This window comes from Sciurus vulgaris (assembly GCF_902686455.1).
Source record: "Sciurus vulgaris genome assembly, chromosome: 11".
NCBI lineage: Eukaryota > Metazoa > Chordata > Mammalia > Rodentia > Sciuridae > Sciurus > Sciurus vulgaris.
The window spans coordinates 548,854-568,601 of NC_136472.1; the positions used below are offsets into that span (position 1 = coordinate 548,854).

Consider the following 19,748-nt stretch of genomic DNA (forward strand, 5'->3'; position numbering starts at 1 on the left):
AGCCACTGCTCTCCTTGAATCCCTAGCTGACCCATGGCGGCTTCTGCTTGGGTAAAGCTGCTGGCACCCTCAGGTGTGAACGCCCATCCGCCTGTTTCACACGTGGTCAGTGCCTCTGGGGATGCTTTGGAGCTCCTTGTATGGACTCCCCCAAACCCCAGGTAAATCTGGGTCCCACTCCAGAGCGCACTTCTGCCAGAGTGACAGTCCTGCTCACAGGCAGGGGCAGGGCCCTCACACCAGCCTAGTGAGCAGGGCACAGGGCCAGGGCCGGCCAGCATGCCCCGCTACCACACCGGCTGGATGCCAGCAGCAGTAGCTGAGGTCTCCCTCACAGCTGTTGGAGCTGGGGGCGAGCGAGGCTGGTGGCCTGCCCCCGTCAGTGAGGCGCCGTCTGTCTGGAGTGGGAGCTGAGGAAGGGAGTCGATGAGCAGGCCCACCTACACAGACTCACCAGCCCACTCGCAGTCCTCAAGGCCTGGTCTGCCTTCCCAGGTAAGTGCTCCTTCGCTGGGTCCAGGCTGGACAGCACCTGGGGCCCAACTGCGTGCTTACTCATGATTCCCACGAGCAGCGGCTATTCCGCTGGGGAGCAGACCTCCAGAACACCCACCCCCCAGGTGGAAGCAGGGGAGGCCCAACTGACTGACTGTCGTTTGAGGACCTGCCCTAGGCCGTGTGGCCAACGGCCCAAGCTCCCTCCTGAGGGCCATGGCATCACTCCTGATCTGTCTGTGACCTTCTTGAATGTTCCATCAGGCGTCTGAGGTCCCAGTGCCACTTCCCGTGAAGACACTGGCCTGGCCAGCCCCTAGCCCCCTGAGAACACCACTGTCCTGGGCACACACAAGCCTTACTGTGGGGTGCGTCACTGCTCAGACTCAGAACTGCTTTGGCTACTTCATCTTGGTGCTTCTTCACAGACATTTAGAGTCGGGCTGTTTGTATCTCCCAAGAGTCCTCCAGGTTCACAACAGGAATGCTAAGCTGCCATCCATCTGAAAACCATTCTACTTTCCACGTGGATGTGGTATGTCTCTCGAGGGCCCAGATCTCTAAATTCTTCCATCTGCACATTCGGTTTCCAGTGCACAAATCCTGCTGCTTTGCTGGATCATACCTGAGCCCTGGGGCACTGTCCCTGGTCCTGCCTGCCCATCAGCCCATCCTGAGGCTGGTCTTGAACTTGCGATCCTCCTGCCCCAGAGTCACTGGGATGACAGGCATGGCCACTGCAGCCAGCTTGCTGCAGTCAGTTTAAAAGGGGTGTGCTAGGCTTCAGGGTTGACAGGCGACACCAGAGCCTCCCTCGCTGCAGGCCTCCTGGGCTTCCTGAAGCCACCACACTCCCCAGTCAGGAAAGTAACCCGGGCCACACCCAGGGTCACACATCCCCAGAGGAAGGACCCGCGGTGCCCTCGGCAGAAGTGCGGGGCGCAGGGGTCTGGCTGCCAGCACATACTGGCACTTACAGCGTCATGTCGTCGCAGCAGGCCCGCCGCACAGGTGCAGGAGGCCGCATGCGGATTCAGGATGCCATCCTGCAACACAGCAGCCCGTGCGTTAGTCAGCCCAATGCCCTGCGGCCACTGCTGGCAGGACTGCAGCTCTGCCACCACCCGCCACTGTGGGACGATGGTTCTCAGAAACCTCCTGGTGCCTCATAGCATGCTGGCTGCAAGACTCGTCTCTCTGCTAGGAGCAAAGGACCCTACAGGTGCCGCTCCTTCCGTGCCACCAGGAGGAGCCTGAGTGGGGACGGCCAGTCCCCTCCCTCACTGAGGGCTGGGGTGTCGGCGGGCCCCACTCCTCGGGAGCTACCACCTGTGCTGCCGCTACTCCTCCTGTGGCAACGGTCCCTTCCTAGCCCACTCTGGGCCAGGCCCCGCCAGCTCACACAGGTCCTGCCACCCTGTGGGTCACATCAGCCCCATCCTGCTGGGAAGGCGGGACGGCAAGAGACACCCCCGTTACGTGGTGAGCCGCTGGGGTCAAACCCCTGCTGGCCACACTAGACTGGGCCTCGGTGCCCTGTGGTCAGGCCTTCCGAGACTAGCTAGTGCTACCACTCTGAAGCTGGTGGGAGAGGCCAGCAGCTCCGCCTACCTGGATGAGGCACTGCAGGGGCCTGCCCGCATAGCGGATGCTTCTCTTCCAGTCTTTGCTGCTGGCCCTTCCCGCCATGGCTTCAAACTCAGTCGGGCCTGTACCAGTTCTCGCCCTGCTTGATGCACCGCCCCCGGCCGCCATGATGGGAGGAGAAAGGGTCACAAAGCGACACCTCGTCCCTTGCTGATGTACAGTTGGCTGACACCAAGCCAGGTCCTTCTCCCAAGCATCCTCCTCTGCCGCCTCCTTCCTGGCTGCCCCTCAGGCCTACCTGGCCTCGACTGATCGCCCATCCTACAGTTGCCCCACAGGTTGTCCAGGGAAATCGCCCTGAGCTCATCTGCAGTTGTGGCTCTGACTACCTGTTTGAACTGTCCACCCACCATGTGGTTCACTGCAAGAGCCACAGCGCCCCATGCTGAGCATCTGCCACTCCCAGAACCCTCTGTCCTCAAGTCTGTGCTGACTGACTCTGGGGAGCACGCTCCATTCTACCTGCCTCCCACTTCCTTTCTGGTTCTAGGTCACTGTGACCCCAAATTCACTCTTGGGTGCCCCCCACGGCCTGGGCTCTAGTCACGGGCAGCACCTGCAGCTCAGCCTTCCCTGGCCTTGTAGTGGTCCTGGCAAGACCTCACCTGAGCCGAGCCTGTTCTTGTAGAGCGTGCCGCTGATGTTCCGGCAGCGCACGGGCAGCTCGCTGTCATACACTGAGGGGTCCCAGTTGTACTTGGTGCCACCTTTTTCTTGGCCAGGAGCCAAGGGGGTCGGAGGAGACTGAGGACCTGGGCAGGGAGAGGTTGAGGGCCAGACCAGCACAAGCAGAGCCCGGAGTGTGCAGCAGCTCCGTGCCACCTCCCCCAGCTGCGCTTGCTTCAACCAGGCACTGCACCTTCCCTGCCCAATAAGTGCGGTCTGCTTTGCTTCACTATCTGAGAACAAAAGCAAATGCCAGAGGGCCTGGGGGGCGGGTCCTGCTGGTACCTGGGGTGAGAGGAGCCGCTGGACCCTTCAGCCCAGTGGTCTCCACGATGCTCCCATCTGTATGGACGACAATCAGCGTGGCCTTCTCCGTGTTCAGGCTGTCCCCAATCTGAAGGGCTGTCCTCCCAGACTAGAGAAGAAGATACCACTGCTGAGCGGGTTGAGCAGTCAGAGGCCTCTCGTCTGGCCACCAGGACACGTTCCAGGAAGGCTTCTGCCATTTATCAGCAGGAACAGGCTACTCACCCAGTGTCATGCTTTAGATGTGGTGTCCCCCAAAAGCTCACATGTGACAAATGCAAGAAGGTTTAAAGGAGAAATGATTGGATTGTAAGTCTTAACCCCTTCGGCTGGGGTTGTGGCTCAGTGATAGTGCATTCGCCTAGTATGCATGAAGCCCTGGGTTCGATCCTCAGCACCACATTAAAAAAAAGGCACTGTGTCCACCTACAACTAAAAAATGTATTTAAAAAAAAAAAAAAAAGTTCTTAACCCAATCAGTTAATCCCTGATGGGATTAATTGAGTGTAACTAAAGGCAGGTGGTGTGTGGCTAGCAGAGGTGGGCATCAGGGCTGTGACTTTGGGGTATAGATTTGTATCTCAAAAGTGGAGTGGTAAGTGGAGATCTCTCCCTCTGCTTTCTGATCATTATGTGGGCTGTTACCCTCTGCCACACTTTTCCACCATGATGGTCTGCCTTACCTCCAGCCCTAAGAAATGGAGTCTTCTGTCTCTGGATGGAGACCTCTGAAACCATGAGCCCCTGAATAAACCTTTTCTTCCTCTACAATTGTGCTGGTCAGGTCTTAGTCACAGCAGCAAAAAAGCTGACTAAAACAGAAATTGGTATTGAGAAGTGAGGTCATTGCGGTGCCTAACCTGACTGTGTGGTTCAAAAGTTTTTTGAGTTTTTTGGAATTGGTGGGAGGAATTTTGAGATGTTCAATCAAACTGAAATGCTTTAGGTTGTTGTAAGCGGAGATTAATGGCCAATTAGGGTGGTAGCTCAGAAGACCAGAATGCCAACAGGACTGTGAACAGTGAAGACAGGGCTCAAGAGGGTTTAAAACAGGAAAACTCTATTGGAATTTGGAGTAGAGGACATTTGTGTTATGTTCTAGCCGAGAAGTTGTCTGCATTTTGCTCATGGCCTGAGACTCTGTGAGGCTGATTTTAAAAGCAATAGATTTCTTAAGCTAGCAGAAGAAATTTCTAGGCAGCATAGCATTCAGGAAGTGGCATGGGTATTGCTGGCAGCTTTTAACCAAATTTATTGTGATAACCAGGAGCAGAAAGATTTGGAAAATGTGGACTTGAAAGGCTGAAGTAAAATTAGGGCTAAGGAAGTTGCAGGTGTTAAAGACATCAACACCACTAGAGAAATACTAAAGACTTTGCCTAGAGACAATAAGAAAAATGGCTTGAGGGCATCTTGGAGCTGGCAGGACAACACCCATCTCAGGCTCAGGGGAGTAAAGGTGAAATTTCTCTGGAGAAGAGGCCAGTGGGGCACCCTTCTTGCACAAGGGGGCCTAGGAAGTTTTTTCAACATGCTCAGCCACCCAGGAACTCAGAGGCTGCCGCTGCCAAGGTCCTTGGAGGGCTTGGCTATTGCTGGAGATTGCAGCAGATCTTGGTATCAACCACGTGGTACTGATTTTACAGGAATGCAGGATGCTGGAGTTAGGGTTCATGGAGGATTCCACCAAGATTTCAACAGAGGGCCTGGGAGAACGGGCAAAGTGCAGCAGGGTCAGAGTCCCTGTGGGCACTCCCTGAGAAGACAGAGTGTGGAGATGTGAGGAGGAAGCTGAAGCTGCAGTGAAGACCCCCAAGATTAAGAGATGCCACAAATGTAGGGCATCATCCTAGGAAAGCTGCAGGAATGGAGCAGAGGCCACTTGAGCTGCAGCCAGCAAGACCACGGGCGTGGAGCTACGCAAACCCTTAGAGAGGACGATGCCATGTGCCCTAGGTGCTGGATATGGAGCTACAGGACTTGTTTGCCCAGCTGGATTTCGGTCTTGCTTTGGTCCTATCTCTTTTTCTGTGACCCTATTTTTATGAATGGAAATGTTTACTCTGTACCATTATGTATTAGATACTTATAAACTGTCTTTAATTTTACAGGCACTCACAATGCAAGATTGCCTTGAGCCTCAGAGAAGACTTTGGACTTTGAGCAATCTTAGAACTGTTGAGACTATGGGGACTCTTGGGAACGGACTAATATATTTTGCATTGTTGGATGAGTGTGAGCTTTGGGGGGCCAGGAGTGGGATGTTATGGTTTAGATGTGGTGTCCCTCAAAACTCACATGGGAGACAATTCAAAAAGAGCAATGATTGGGGTGTAAGAGTCTTAACCCAATCAGTGAATTAATCCCAATAGGGATTAACTGAGTGGCAAAGTGTGTTCAGAGGAGGTGGGAACTGGGAATTGACTTTGGGGTATATATTTGTATCTGGTGAGTGGACTCTCCCTCTGCTTTCTGATCATGTGAGCTGCTTCCCTCTGCCATACTCTTCCACCCTGATGTTCTGCCATCTCAAGCCCCAAGAAATGGACCAGCCTTCTGTGGACTAAGACCACTGAAACCACGAGCCCCAAACTTTTCCTCCTATACAATTCTTCTGGTCAGATCTTTTAGTCGCAGCAGTGAAACAGCTGTGTAAAGCACCTGGAGACCCCAGCTCCTTTAAAGACAGAGCCATGAACAAGGAAAGCCAGGCCCAAGTCTGCACGGCCCCAGCAAAGCATCTGCGTATCTGTAAGGCTAAGCATAAACGTGCTCCCTGAAAGCAGCCCCCTTCTGAAGACCTGTCCTCCCAGCATCTGCGGCCTGTGCCAAGACCTGTCCAACCAGACCACCTAGCTCTCTGAAGGCCTCAAACAGAAAGCAGAACCAAGGAAGGGCTGAGAACTTGGGCACAGGTATCACGTGGAGCAGGACTGGCTCCCATGGCTCATGAGGAAGGGCAACAAGACCTGCGGGAGTGAGTGGGCAGGCAGGGTAAGCCAGGAGAGCAGGACTGGGAGGCACCCAATTCCGTGGAACCTCGTAGACAAGCTGAGCAAGTGGGCCAGCCACTGGCTAGACCTGCCGCAGGCTGCAAGGCCTCATGGTTTATGCTTCCCAGAGTCAGGCCTGCTGTGTGCCTTCCTTTTTGGAGAAGTAAGGCAAGCACAAGGCCCTCAGCTCAGGTTGGAGTTTCTGGCTGGTCTCCAGGGTAGCAGCCTCCTCTCTGATCTCCCCAAGTCCAGCTCCAGGCTCTTGAGCACTAAGCCCCAGGAAGGACTTGTGATCAGGCTGCATAAAGCCCAAGGTGCCATGTGTAGCATGAGCCACCTGCCACACCTAAGAGCTTACCAGGACATGTCCTGAGATGGAGGCCGCATTTGCCACCGATGTTGTGAAGACGTTGTCTGCAGAGGTCCCCACATTGGCCACCGTCACCGTGGTCACTTCTGCAATAGGAGAAATCTCACTTCACAAACAAGGCAGGTCAAGGGTCCCAACACAGAGGCATGAAGCACTGCTACCTGGCATGGTGTGTTCCAGCTCTGGAACCAGGGTTCTCTCACAGAAATACACAGGGGAATTGTCCAGTCCATGCCCAAACCACCTATGCTCCAGGAGAAGGAAAGCTGTCGCTCCCAGCAAGGCCTTTCCTGCCCCAGTCAGCCCCAGCTCTATCACACCACTGGGCTGCCTCCCTCTGTAAAGAGGCCAATGCCACAGATCAGCCCTGCCTACACCTCCTCAGCCTTGGCCTCTAGGGATGCCTCCCACTCCAACAACAGAGAGCACCCTCAAGTCTGGCCTCGTCCCTCTGGTCCCTCCACTGCCTCAGCTCCAGCCCCTCCAGGAGGAGACCACAGTCCCATGCTCACTACCTCTGCTGAGGTCTCCAGGTCTTCCCCAGCAATCTTCCTCCTGAGAAGCACACTGACCTGTCATGCCCACCCCCTCTGATGTGGAGGTTGGCCCTTTAATCTGGGTAGGTCCTCCCAGAAGTCCCAACACACAGAAGGGGTCCAAAAAGGTCTGTTGTACCCCTGCCACCACCATCATCCAGACAGGCCACATGGCTCCTGTGTCTGGGCTGTGTTCTTTGCAATGCCCTTCAGACCTTCCCTCCCCACCTCTGCAAAGGTAAGTGGTGCCTTCTGTTGCCTAGGCTCTAGAATAGTCTATGCCCGGGGCAGTCTCTGGCATGTAGCAGGTGCTCAAATGATGCTGAGTCCTGCTCCCTCCATGAACCACACCCACCCACCTGCACCACAATATCCCAGACCACATTGGGGCAGCTAACTCATCCTCACCACTGAGCCAGAAATGAGCCAACTACTTGAGTTGAGGACCCAAGTCTGGATACAAGCCTGAAGACAGCTCAAGTAGCCATGTGCCCAAAGGTGGCTCCAGACGGGTAACCTGTCTGCCCACATTGCTTAAACCTGAGCGTTATCTGATTTTTGTATCTCTTAACAAAAAAAAAAAAAAAAAAAAAGCTGACACATCAAAACACAACTATAAAATTATGCAAAAAAGCTGGGGCGTGGCTCAGTGGCAAAGCACTTGCCTGGCATGTGCTAGGTTCTATCACCAGCAAAACATACACACACACACACTCACACACACACACACACAAAAGCAGAATAAACATACAACATAGACATATTTCTCTAATATGATGAATGGCATCATAGTTCTTTTCTACATTCAAAAAAATATGCAAAAAAGGGACAAAAATTTTGTGGCCAAATCCCAATGCCAATCCAGAGTTCACACAGGACAGCACCAAGAATTCCATGAGTTCTCCTCACTCCTGGGAGCAGTTTGACAGATCACTGGAGACCAGCAACACTGGGCCAGTGAAACTGTGCCCTCCGCAACCCAATGGAGCTGAACCAACCAGAGCTGATGGTCAGAGCTCTCACACGACCCATACAGCAAAGACAGGTGTCATGCCCCAAACCTAAAGAGCTCCTCAGGATGCACCAAGAGCAGCAAAACAGTGCTCCTCCAGGATTTCAGCATCACCTGCAAGTCCTCCTGGGACACCTGGGAGCTCCAACTGGGAAGGGACCTGATGCTCCACAGGGGTAGAGGGTGGGGCAGGGACAGTTGACTGCAGAGGGCACCCTGGGGCTGCACTACCTCCACAAGGTGATGCTGCAAAGCTCAAGGCTCCCTGTGCTACAGAACCTGGATCCAGGATGCTGTGTGTCAAGAAACTAAGAGCAGCACAAACGAGAACTTGGCAATGCAGGAGGAAAAGCCGTGTACAGGAAAGGCAGCCAGGAAGACGCCTGCCCAGGAGATTCGTGGGCTACTGCTAGTTGAGTCAGGCACTGTTGCCTCTGGAAGACCCCAGCCTTGCCAAGCTGGATGGGGACTCTCCTGATCCACCATGCTCAAATGGCACCTGAACTGGTCCTGAACACTTGGAGCATTCCAGGCAACTGGACATGCCCATTTGCCTGGGTCTCCTCCAAGACGTAATCCAAGTCTGCTCATCCTATGCCACCAGCTCCCAGGTGGACCGAGAGGGCAGAAAGGGCAGGAGGCAGGTGTTGAGAAGGTTCTAGAAGGGGCACAAAATGAAGACCAGCAGTGACACACATGGGAGCAGGCATGCATGCAGAGCAGGGCCAGGACGGTGGAGGAGCGCAGGTGTACAGGGCATGTGCACCAGGAAGCTGCTCAAGGCAGGTGCGAGGGAACCGGCGATGCGCGGGAACTGGAGAGGCGCGAGGCCAGCGGGCTCGGGCGCACTTGCCTGCGAAGGCGGCGGCGGCGGCGGCCTCGTCAGGGCCAGGCAGGGCCTCGGCGCCCATGTCCATGTGCCCGGGCTCGGCCGCCATCACCGCCACGGCCGTGACCCGCCGCGTCTCGCGCTCCGCCTCCGAGTCCGCGTCCTCCTCTGAGTCCTCGTCCCTGCTCAGCACCGGCTCCTCCGCCTCTCCTCCCGCCGCGGCCGCGGCCGCCGCCGCCACAGCGGCCGCGGCCGCCACCGCTGCCGCCTCGGCCAGGCCCAGCTGCTTTGCCGCCGAGTCCGAATCCTCCATCCGGACTCCGCCGAGCCCGCCCGAAGGCGCCGACCGGAGCCGCCCGAAGCGCCGGGCGCCGAGCCCGAAGTGGGGGCCGAAGAGTCCGCCCGAGCCGGGCCGAGGCCACCCGAAGTCGCCGCCCGAGCCGGGGCCGAAGCGGAGCCCAGCCGCAGCCAAGCCCGAGCCGAGCCGAGCCGAGCCGAAGCCCAGAGTCTGGAGTCGAGGAGGGCCGAAGTTACCCGAAGGGTGGAGCCGAGTCGGCCCGAAGGGCTCCGAGGCCGCGCGAGAGTTCCCGAGCGCGCTCTCCCTCCTGCCCCGGAGCCCGAGCCGGCTGTTTTGGCCGGCCGGCGGGCTCCGCAGGCTCCGGACCGACTCTCGCCGGCCTCCGCTGCAGGTCGGCCTCGCGGAGAGAGCCTCGCGGCCCCGGCCCTGTCCGCCCCCGGAAGCCGAGCCGGCCCGAGGCCGAGCCGAGCTCCCCCGAGCGCGCCCGAGCCCCAGTCCGCCGAGCCGCTGCGCCCGCCTCCTCCTGTCCGAAAGCGCCCGAGCGCTGCCGGACGGGCGACTCGGGCTCGGCCGCGATCGGACGCTAGCTCCGGGCGCGGCGGGAGGAGCGAAGATGGCGGGAGGGCGCGGCCCGGGGGCTGCCGGGATCGCGGCGGACTCGGCGGCAAGATGGCGGCCGCGCGCCCAGGTGAGGCGGGCGGGGCCGCGGCCGCGGCCGCTCCTTGTCGCTGTCTCGGCGCTGCCGCCGCGCGGAGCCCTTCGGGCTGGTGCGGCGCCTTGGCTGCCGGGCCCTGGAGGCCATGGGCCCCTCGGTCTGAATTCCGGATGCCGACCGCGGCGAGCGGAGCCCCCGCGGCGGGACGCGGCGTGGTCCCGCTCGCTTGGGCACCCCAGCACCCCCGGGCACTCCTGCCGCTCACTTCAGCACCCCCATGGCACCCTGCCGCTCACCTGTGGCTGACCCCAGCACCCCCGGGCACTCCTGCGGCTCACCCCGGCACCCCCACGGCCCTGCCGCTCACCGGTGACTGACCCCGGCACCCCCGGCCCACCTGCAGCTCACTTCAGCACCCCCATGGCACCCTGCCGCTCACCTGTGGCTGACCCCGGCACCCCCGGGCACACCTGCCACTCACCTGTGGCTGACCCCGGCACTCCCCCGCCCCGCACACCTGCCGCTCACCCCAGAACCCCCGGGCACACCTGCAGCTCACTTCAGCACCCACGGCACACCTGCCACTCACCTGTGGCTGACCCCAGCACCCCCTGGGCACACCTGCAGCTCACTCCTGGCACGACCATGTGCACATCTGTGACACACTGGGAGGCAAGGGCAGCAGGAGACAGCTGTGGCCCCCACTGCCAGTAGCATCTGAAGCCCAGGAGCCCGTGCACCCCTGGCCCTGGGAGTCCCTGGGCAAGAGGGCACGTGAGCTGGCTGGACCAGGGCGTCAGCCTAGGTGAGAAGCTCTCACAGCCAGTGCAGTCTTGTGTGTCCATCCCTTTGTGGACAAATTGTGGGTGTGTTGCTGGGTTGCAGTACACCAGGCTTGTAGGCTGGGGCCACTGTGGCCTGCCAGCACCTGCAACACCTGTGGCTGTCTATGAAGGTACTCACCACCAGATCTGGGACTAGCTGTGATTCCCGCATAACCTAACTAACTTCTGTGATAAAAAGGAAGCCCCTGAGTGGGGGGCTGGGGGCCTTGGATTGCTGTGTGTTACAGCTTTAGAGCAGCGTGCCCTCAGGGCTGTGAGCTCCCTGCTGCAGAGCGCTGGGCCACCTGCAGAGAGCAGCTGTCTGTCATGGGTGCTCTGACCCAAAGTTCTCTTGATACACAGGCTCCACATTGCCAAACCCTGTCTGTGGAAATCCTCTGCCAGTTAGTTAGGTTTGTGTGTTTTCATTTGCTAAAATGTTCAGTTTTGAGTTGGGGGTGCAGATCAGTGGTAGAGCACTTGCCTAGCATATAGGAGGCCCTGGGTTCCATCTCCAGCAATGCAAAAAAAATGTTTTTATAAAGACAAGTTTATACCAGTTGTTCCCAACCTTATCTATCACATCAGGGAAAAATATTTGTCCTCTTTACTTCCACCTTGAACCTGTTGGTAGCCGCATTGTGATTACAGTAAATCATTGACAAAAGTGTTGAGTCCCAAAACCAAAGCTGTCAAGATGAACTTCTGTAGGTCAGAAACAATGCACACTTGATGTTAGCTGCCTTTGTGCTGTCAGTGCTCTGTCCCTTGGACTTTTGTACGCATTTTCCCCTAAGAACCACCATTTCAGTCTAACATCAGGCAACTAGCAGATACACTTGATGCCTGAAATGTTTGGAATAATTGTTTGGTTTGGTTTGGTTTGGTTTGGTTTGGTTTTGTATTTTTTTACAGTGCCAGGGATTGGGTCTTGCTCATGGTAGACAAGTGCTCTACCACTGAGCCACACCCCTAGCCCTGACACTAACTCTAAGAGAAGAATCAGGAGGGAGGAGAACCCCAATTAACATGAAACCAACCCAAATAATGATCTAGGTAGCCTAGTGTGGCTGGGGCTTGGAAAAGAACATATCAGGTTTGCATAGTCTTGCTGAAGCGAAGTGCCATGCCTTCACCCTGTCTTGACTTACTGCTCCCACATGTATCTGCTGGGAGCCTGCCTGGAGCATGTCACTAATGTCCTGTGTGGACCAGTGTCTGACTCTTGCCCTCTTTAGAGTCCACAGCTCTGGCACAAAGAGTCCTGGTCTGCCCAAGAAGTTAGATCACCCACAAAACTCACTAAGCCTGGGCTTCTCTCTTGCCCTCCCTGGGACTAAAGAGGAAATGGCACAGAAGACAGTCTGGGCCCAGGTGCTGCCTGGCAGTACAGCTTATTTACAGAAGACTTGGTCCAAATTCTAAATTTTCATAGGTGTGCACACACACATGGAGACGTCTGTGCTGTATCATGGCAGCACCGGTGTGAGCCTCTTCAGACGGGCAGTCTAGCCAGGCCATGGTCCATCCAGGGGCAAGGCAGTGGGGTCTTTGAGCTCAGCACCTCAGAGTAGGACTAAAAAGCTTCCCTCATGCCCCTTGTGTCATCCCAAGACAGAAACCAGGAGCACCGTGGGAGTGGGGCTGGCCCAAGGGGCTGCACAACTAGAGGGCTAGTTTAGAAAATTCTCTCCTTCCTGAGGAGAGATTTGGGGGAAACAAAATTCCAGAGGAAAGTGAATGTCTGATCACAGGGAAAAACAATTTCTCACAAGTCACAAAAGGCATCCATCCAGTGTTGCACACCTGAGGCAAATGTACAGACCACAGGACAGGAAGCTGCCGTTTGGTTTTATTTGGGGGGTGTTTGCTTCCCTAAAGTGTGAGAGACAAGGGCCTAGCTGCTGGCCCACTGTGATGGTTGCTTCCTTCTCGGAACATGAGATAAAGTAGAATGCGAAGACCCTGTTGCCCAGTGGTCCAGGAAAGCACTCTGGGAGGACTCACTGACCACCCTTTCTCTTCCAGGCAGAGGCTCCTCCGCGGGGGTATCCTGCTGCTGCTGCATCCTGCTGGCCCAGGCCGGCACTGGTCCCTGCAGGGACCCTACGAGGCTGGACTGCTGACCCCTGCAGCCAGTTCTCTGCCCATTCACTCCTCCCACGCTGCACCTCTCCTCTCACATTCTGAGGAGGAGCTCTGACAGATTTGGAAAGCTGACAGAACTTCCTCCCATGGGACATGTGGGCTCCGTACCCACCAGCTCAGCTGGGAGCCCTCGCCTCCCCCTGGGCCACGAGGCACTCCTGTAGCAAAAGTGAAGCCCCGCACTGCAGGTGCCCCTAGACTCAGCACAAATAAATGTCAAGTGTCCAGAGCCCAGGAAATCGCTAGTGGGTATTTAGCTGCCCCCAAAAGAGAAATAGACTTTCTCCAAGTAAAATGGAAGAAGCCGCCTTGTTCTCCCTCGTAACTAGAATCAGGGTGACCCTAGTGTGTGGAGGCTCCACCTCCCTCCCTGCAGCCACCGAGCACTGATGTTCAGACCTCGAGCTCTGCTGGGATGGGAGGGGCCCTTGCACCCATGGGGGGGCTGCAGAGGGATGGAAGCCCCCTACAGGGAGCAAAGCAAGCGGCTGTGTATCCATGGCCACCTGTGGGCCCTTCTGCAGGAGCCTAAAGGGCCTGCTGCTGATATGGCAGGTGACATCGCCAGCCCTGCTGGCTTGGGCGGCAGGGAGGGCGCGCCCCAGTCTGCCGCTGGTGGACCCTTGACCCCTCGCCAGCTCTCCTCCGTTCCTCTTCAAGCACTCTTTCACCTGAGCTCGCTGTACTTCACCCTGTACCTCCTGGCCACACTCCTCATGATCACCTATAAGAGTAAGTCGGGAGTGCGAGGGCTGCCCGGGAGCCCACTGCTGCGTGAGCTGACCCGAGTCTGCCTGGTCCTAGGTCAGGTCTTCAGCTATCCTTGGCGCTGCCTGGTCCTCGACCTGACTCTGCTCCTGCTGATGGGGGTCCTGGAAGCAGCTCGGCTGTGCCTGGGTGAGTTGGCGGTGGATGCATACTGGCTGTGACAGGTGCCGTCTCGAGCGCTGAACCTTTAGCTGTGACCCCACCGGGCAGTTCTTGGTGAGGTCTTCATTCAGACGGTTGCCTAGGTGCTGGAGGTGCTGCTCAGTATCGCCTTGCACTATCATTTACCTGGTCCAGAAGCTCTGTCCCCAGGACAGGTGATACTGGTGGCGTGCTCCCATCTGGAAGCACAGGAGATCATGAGACAGCCTGTCAGAGCCTGAGCTCCAGAATACTTGCGCATCCACCTGCTTCCCTCAGTCCCTGGGGAGATCTGGCAGGTCCCCAGCCTCCCCTATCAGGCTCAGGCCCAGGTGCCCTGCTGCCTGGAAGGTGTGGACACTGTGCAGACACCTGTACCTCCAGATCCCACCTGGAGTTAGGAAAAGGAGGCAGATGCGCAGTCAGATACCAGATCCACAGACGGCCAGAGGGCCAGCTCCTGGGGGTGGCCACAGCCAGCTGTTTCCCCAGTCCCGTGGTTTGTGCTGGCCTCGGCAGGCTCAGTGGGCGGTGGTCCTGCCCAGGGCTGATGTCCTCTGCCCTGCCTCACTCTCATCTGCTTGCTCTTCAGCACACGTGGCAACCTGACAGAGGCTGAGGGGCCCCTGGCTGCCAGCCTGGCCCTCACAGTGGGCGTCGGCCTTCTCTCCGTCCACTTCTTGCTCTGGCAGACCCTGGTGCTCTGGGCAGATGCTGTCCTCAGTGCTGGACTGCTGGTGCTCCACGGCCTGGAGGCTGCCCTGCAGGTGGTGGCCATCGCAGCCTTCCTCAGGTAGATGCCTGCTCGGCCTCTGCAGCTGCCTCCTCCACCCCTTCCAGGGCCTTTCCGGGCCCCAGCAGTCTCCCCCACTGCCGAGCAGGGTGGTGTTTCTCCTGCCGATTTGCCAGAGGTGGTTCTGGATAGTTCGCTGATTGTCTTTGTTGGGGTCGGGCTGGGACTAGGGCAGAACAAACCCCTAGGGGCCCAGGTGTTGAGAACAGCCATGGAGTGTGAAGCACAGGGGAATCCACTCAAGCCCTGGGAGGGGGCCACCAGGGCCAGAGGAGGGAAAGGCCCTGCAGAGAAGAGGCTGCCAGAGCGACAACCCCTGGCGCACCCTGGAGAAGCAGCCGCTGTGGTCCAGGGCTCCCGCCAGTCCCCGGGCTCTCGACTGCCTACCCCGCCCAGTTCATGTGTCAAGGGCCTGGCTCACTCTGCCACTAGTTCCTCCAGAGCCCCAGGTGGCAGCCCTGTGCCTGGGTGCCTGTGAGGCCTGGGCAGAATGGTACGCACAGGGGGCCACAAAAGAGCAAAGCAAGCAGGCCAGTCAGCTGCGGGTTCTCACCTCCACCACCCTCCCTTCCCCGTGGGTGCCTCTGAGGTCCAGGGCAGCGAGGCTGTGGGGGCAGTGGCCAGGCTGGAGAGCAGCTCCAGCCATGGGGTCTGAGTGAACCAGGGGACTTCAGTACAGTCGCACTCGGATGAGACGAACGAATTCCACCCCACCTTCAACTTTTTCTTTTGCAGTTTGAGCATAAGTGCTCTTTAAAAAGTATCTTAACTGGGCTGGGCTGTGGCCCAGTGGTAGAGCACTTGTCATGCCTGTGCAGGGCCCTGGGTTCCATCCCCAGCTCCTTAAAGAAAAGTACAAAGAGACGCGCACACGCGCACACGCGCACACGCACATTTAGAAAAGAGGGTTGCCAGGTTCGTGGGGCATGCTTGTCTTCCCAGCGACTCAGGCTGAGTTAGGAGGACTGGGTGAGTTCACCGCTAGCCTCCAACCTAGTGAGACCCTGTCGTGGGAAATAAAAGGGCTGGGAATGTAGCTCAGTGGTAGCAAGCTCCGGGTTCAATCCCCGCGCCACGCAACAAGTGAGCCAGTCAGGGTCCTGGCCCCTCTTCCTGGCAGCTCGCCTCCGTCTGGTTTTCTGTCTGGAATGATGCTATGTCCCAGTGTCTGGCTTTGTTGTCACCACGGTTGTTAAGTGAATAAATGTTCGCACCTGCACGGATTTCTTCTGATTATAGCTGCTTACCCTGCCCAGGTTCTGCTGCAGAAAAGCCCCTCACCCCCCCACCACTCGCTCCTTCATGACCTCATCCCAAGACCCACCCCAGCCCTGGTCAGAACACCCTTCCCTCTGTGTACTGCTGAGCCACCTCCAGGGTCAGCCTCACTGCCCTGTCCTCACCCAGGGCCCCTCAGCTGACATGGTCTGACCCCAGAAGCCACAGTGAACCTCGGGTGGCCTGGACACCTGCTTTCCTGCTCACTGTGCCCATGCAGCAGATCCACACACAGGCATGGAAAGGGCCAGTGCTCTCAGCATCCCTGTGGCCTGGGCACCCACAACCAGGATGCCCAGGAGGGCTGTGTGCTCACCTTGCAGACTGGGCAGGAAGGCTTCCCAGCTAACAGGTCCTGGGCCGGGAGCCCCTGACACCCACTCGCTCTGGCCACACAAAGGGGTGGTCACCTGTTCACACACCACCTATAAACACTACAGGTCCAGCTGGCCCAAAGTGGCTTTGGGGACTGGCCCAGCTGGCCCTGCAGTGCCCACTTCCCACTTTTGCGCATTCCTCTCCCTGCCCAGGAAAGGCAAGGGCACAGGTGTGTGCCTGCCCCTCCTGTGCCTGGCAGAGTGCTTGACCCGCACGCTGGTTCAGGAGGGGGTCACGTGTGGAACAGCACTGGGCCAGGTTCCTGAGGCCAGCCACAAAGGCTATGAACCAGGAACCAGGCCTTGTCTGGACTCCGGCAGGTGCTGGGCCTAGAGGACAAAGGCCACTCCTGCCTCCTTTCTGCCAAGCTTGCCTGTGACTGAGTGCAGGCCAGAGCTGCTGGCATCTCTGGCCTCCAGGGCGACCCCACAGTCCCACCTTACTGACAGCACCCATTCCCACTGCCCCCATCCTGGGGACAAGAGCTGGAGCCTGTGGGACCCTGCATGTGCCCAGGATGTCTCTGACCCCCTCACTTCCTCAAGGCCAGCCAACCTTAGCGCTCACTCTGTGCAAACCCGCCTGTCCTGGGCAGAGCAACAGGCTTGCACAGGGCGGGGTCTGGGGAGACAGCCTGATGAGTACAGGGCCAGAAGAACACAGGAGAGGCTAGGCCACAGGTGTCCCACCCACGGACACTCCCACCTTTTGGGGGTGCAGCAGAAAGAGGAACTTAAGGAACTTCTGGACTGGAGGGCTAGGCTGTGGGGTCTCTGCTGGTTCCTACCTCTGACCTCACTCACAGACTGATGCCTCTACTCCAGCATCGAAGCACCAGATGAAAAGGAAGTGGGCCCTGTCCCTGTGCCACCTGTGAAGCTAGGGTCACCTGGCAGGGCGCGGCTCAGACCCTCCTGAACTGGAGCCCATCAAGGTGGCCCCAGGGCTGCTCCCAGCAGGCCAGCTCGCAGTGACCCTCGGCGAGGGCTCCGGCCCCGCACGCAGCCTCCCAGGCGAGCAGCCCCGTCGGGCGGGCGGGCGGGGGAGGGGCGTCCGGCCGCCCCGCCTCTCCCTCCGCTCCCGTGACTCGGTAACCTGTCGCTCAGGTTCGTCTTCTCCCCGCCCTGCCCGCCCCGCGAAGCGACCGCCCGCCCGCGGAGAGCTAGCGCGGCCTGCCGAGAGGGGACAGACTGGCGGACACACCGACCGGGGACTGGCCACAGCTAGAACGGACGCAGGTTGCCGGGAGCAGGTGAGCGCGGCCAAGGAGCTCATCCGCCTGGGCCTCAGTTTCCCCAGTGGCGATGGGTCCGCGGGGCTCTGCGGGGCCCTGGCCGGCCGGGAGGCAGCTGGGCGCCTGCGGCGCTGGGGTATGGCTAGGCTGGGGGCGGCCGGGCGCAGGGGCGCAGGGGCTTGCGGGGGCTTGCGGCCCAGGAACCCGTCCTCTTCGGCCCTGCCTGCCAGTCCTCGGGGCGCGGCCGGGGCGCCGGGATATTTTTAAGCCAGTGGCAGATGACTCACCGGTCCAGGTCCCGGCCCCCTCCCAGCCCTGGGGCTTGGTGGAGGAATCCCTGCATCCGGAGAAGGGGGACGAGGGAACTTCTCCCATCCTGCCGACCGGCTGAGGCCTCCTCCTGGGCAGGATCCTGAAGGTGGGCACACAACCCAGGCCCTGGCACTTCCTGGGCACTGAGCTCAGGAGGAAATCCAGGGTGGGACAGCATCAGGCTGGGTCAGTCGCTGGTCAGAGTTGAGGTGTGGAGTCTCAGAGGGGAGGAAGGCTGGGCCCATCCTGGAGAGTGGGTACCAGGGCCTTTGGGTTCCTGGTCGCTGGGCAAGGCGGGCTGAGGCTGCCCCTTTGTGTGAGTGTGTCCCTGGTGGCAGGGGAGGAAGTAGCACATCCCACAGACCACCACTGTCCCTGTCCCAGTGCACGGTCCTTGCTGCATAAGGAAGGGGGCCCTGCTGGGGGCGACCCATCTGCAGTGCCACCCTATGCCAGGCCTCTGCTGGACCTGCCCAGCACCAGGTCCTGTTGCCCAGTGCTCCCATCCAGCCAGGCTTCTGCACCCTCTGCCCACCCAGGTCTCCTCAAGTGCACACTCCTCCCCACCATGAGTTTCCAAGTTGTCCCTTCCTCCCTCCCACCTGGACAGGACGCTTTCCCCAGACCAGGTCATAGAGGGCCTGAGGGACTGCCCTGTTCCAGGGCCCCACCTGGCTCCCATGAGGGCAGCCAGGAGCCCTGGTGACTAAGCTGACCCCTCCCCAAGGTCACTCAGCATGTGGAGCTGGAATTTGAACTTGGAGCCAGTTCCTCCACCCTCCCTGCCCTGCTGGGGCCTCCTCCTTCCAGTGTCCACCCACCAGTCCCCAGGCATGCTAGGTTCTCCCTTTATACCAGGAAAATGGCCTCCATAAAACTAAAGTGCAGCCTGAAGCCCAGGGGCCAAGGCCAGGGCTGGGAACCCCATCTCCACCCAGGCATGGCTTGCCCACCCCCCAGCTAAAGCCCACTGGGGGGCAGGCTTCTCACAGGCCTGCAGGTGGCCCCAGCCTCCTCCAACTCGGCCTGAGATCCCAGCCTAGACTCCCCAAGGGGACGGCTGTGCCACCCAGCCTGTGTGCGTCTGTGTGCCCGCAGGCTTGGGTCTGGAGTGCTCATTTTGCCCAGGTGTGTGTACCTGGACCCACGTGCCCAGTGCCCTTGGTTCAGCCTGCCAGGAATCCCATTAAGCAAACACTCAGACTCACCCACTGAGGTCATGAGCATTCCACACATTCTCCACGGATAGGTGGACAGGGCAGTCTGGCCAAGCCCCCTGTGGCATGTGGGAGGGACAGAGCAGTAGCCAGGCTGAGGCAGTGACCAAAGCCCCCAGCCCCCCACATTTCCTGGGAGTGCTCCCCAGCAAGACCTAGCCTAACCAGAAAGTCCTGGGGGGCCCCAGCCTTTCCCTCAGCTCTCCATACCAAGCTGGAGCCCCACCTTGGTAGACCCAGACACTGAAGTCGGAGGAACAGCCTTGCTGGTGACATCTGTTGGGAGGCAGGCCAGTGTGCGGACCCAGGACCCCATGGGAAGCTGGTCACAGAGCCCCAGAAAGACAGTTAAGATGCTGTCCACCGACCCCACAGGGGATCTGGGGGCAGCCTGGCACTGTGGTCCCCACAGGACACATAATGTCAGGCTAGCCCAGGCCCCCAGGCTTGCTCACCTCCAGGGAAGGTACCAGGTCCAGCCAGGTTCAGACACGGCTTGCTGTAGCAACCTGTCCTCAGTTTCCCCAGAATGCAGCTGGAGAGTGGTCAGGCCTGCGAATTCTGTACAGGGGAGGCTGGGACACTAACCACCCCTCTGAACCCACCCATACCCGCCTTCTCCAGGTCCTTCTTGGGCTGCTGCCAAGGGTCCTGCCCTGGTTCCCCACCTTGCCTTCTCATCAGGGTGAGGAGATGCCACACACCCCCAGACTACTTCTAGGTACCAAGGACCCCAGCATTCTCTGCCACAGGGCTTCCCTGCTCAGACTCCAAGGGCCCAAGGGAGCCAAGGGTGGAGAAGCATGGGCTGTGTGTTCACAGCAGTGTGCAGAGGCCCTTTGGGGTAG

At 58.8% G+C, this 19,748-nt stretch overlaps 2 protein-coding genes and 1 long non-coding RNA gene across 3 annotated transcripts in view; 2 read left to right on the forward strand and 1 right to left on the reverse strand.

The window, feature by feature from the left end:
- Positions 1-9,167, reverse strand: part of DEAF1 (DEAF1 transcription factor) — a gene marked incomplete at its 5' end in the record, with an annotated part of 29,611 nt that extends 20,444 nt beyond the window's left edge. Inside the window, 8 exon segments of the mRNA XM_079101804.1 lie at positions 1,473-1,495; positions 1,497-1,541; positions 2,107-2,205; positions 2,207-2,292; positions 2,748-2,894; positions 3,094-3,223; positions 6,466-6,563; positions 8,879-9,167. Of these exon segments, the coding sequence (XP_078957930.1) occupies positions 1,473-1,495; positions 1,497-1,541; positions 2,107-2,205; positions 2,207-2,292; positions 2,748-2,894; positions 3,094-3,223; positions 6,466-6,563; positions 8,879-9,167 (917 nt within the window).
- A 4,328-nt stretch (positions 9,168-13,495) lies between these two features.
- Positions 13,496-15,523, forward strand: TMEM80 (transmembrane protein 80; the record flags this gene model as incomplete). Its single annotated transcript, XM_079101805.1, has 2 exons — positions 13,496-13,676; positions 14,238-15,523. 2 exons carry the CDS (start codon positions 13,496-13,498, stop codon positions 14,483-14,485), a joined length of 429 nt encoding a protein of 142 aa, XP_078957931.1. The 3' UTR covers positions 14,486-15,523.
- A 1,387-nt stretch (positions 15,524-16,910) lies between these two features.
- LOC306640832 lies at positions 16,911-19,078 on the forward strand. Its single transcript, XR_013757928.1, has 4 exons — positions 16,911-17,150; positions 17,244-17,389; positions 17,667-17,789; positions 18,812-19,078. It is a non-coding gene; the product is annotated as an uncharacterized lncRNA (long non-coding RNA).
- The last annotated feature ends 670 nt before the right edge of the window (positions 19,079-19,748 follow it).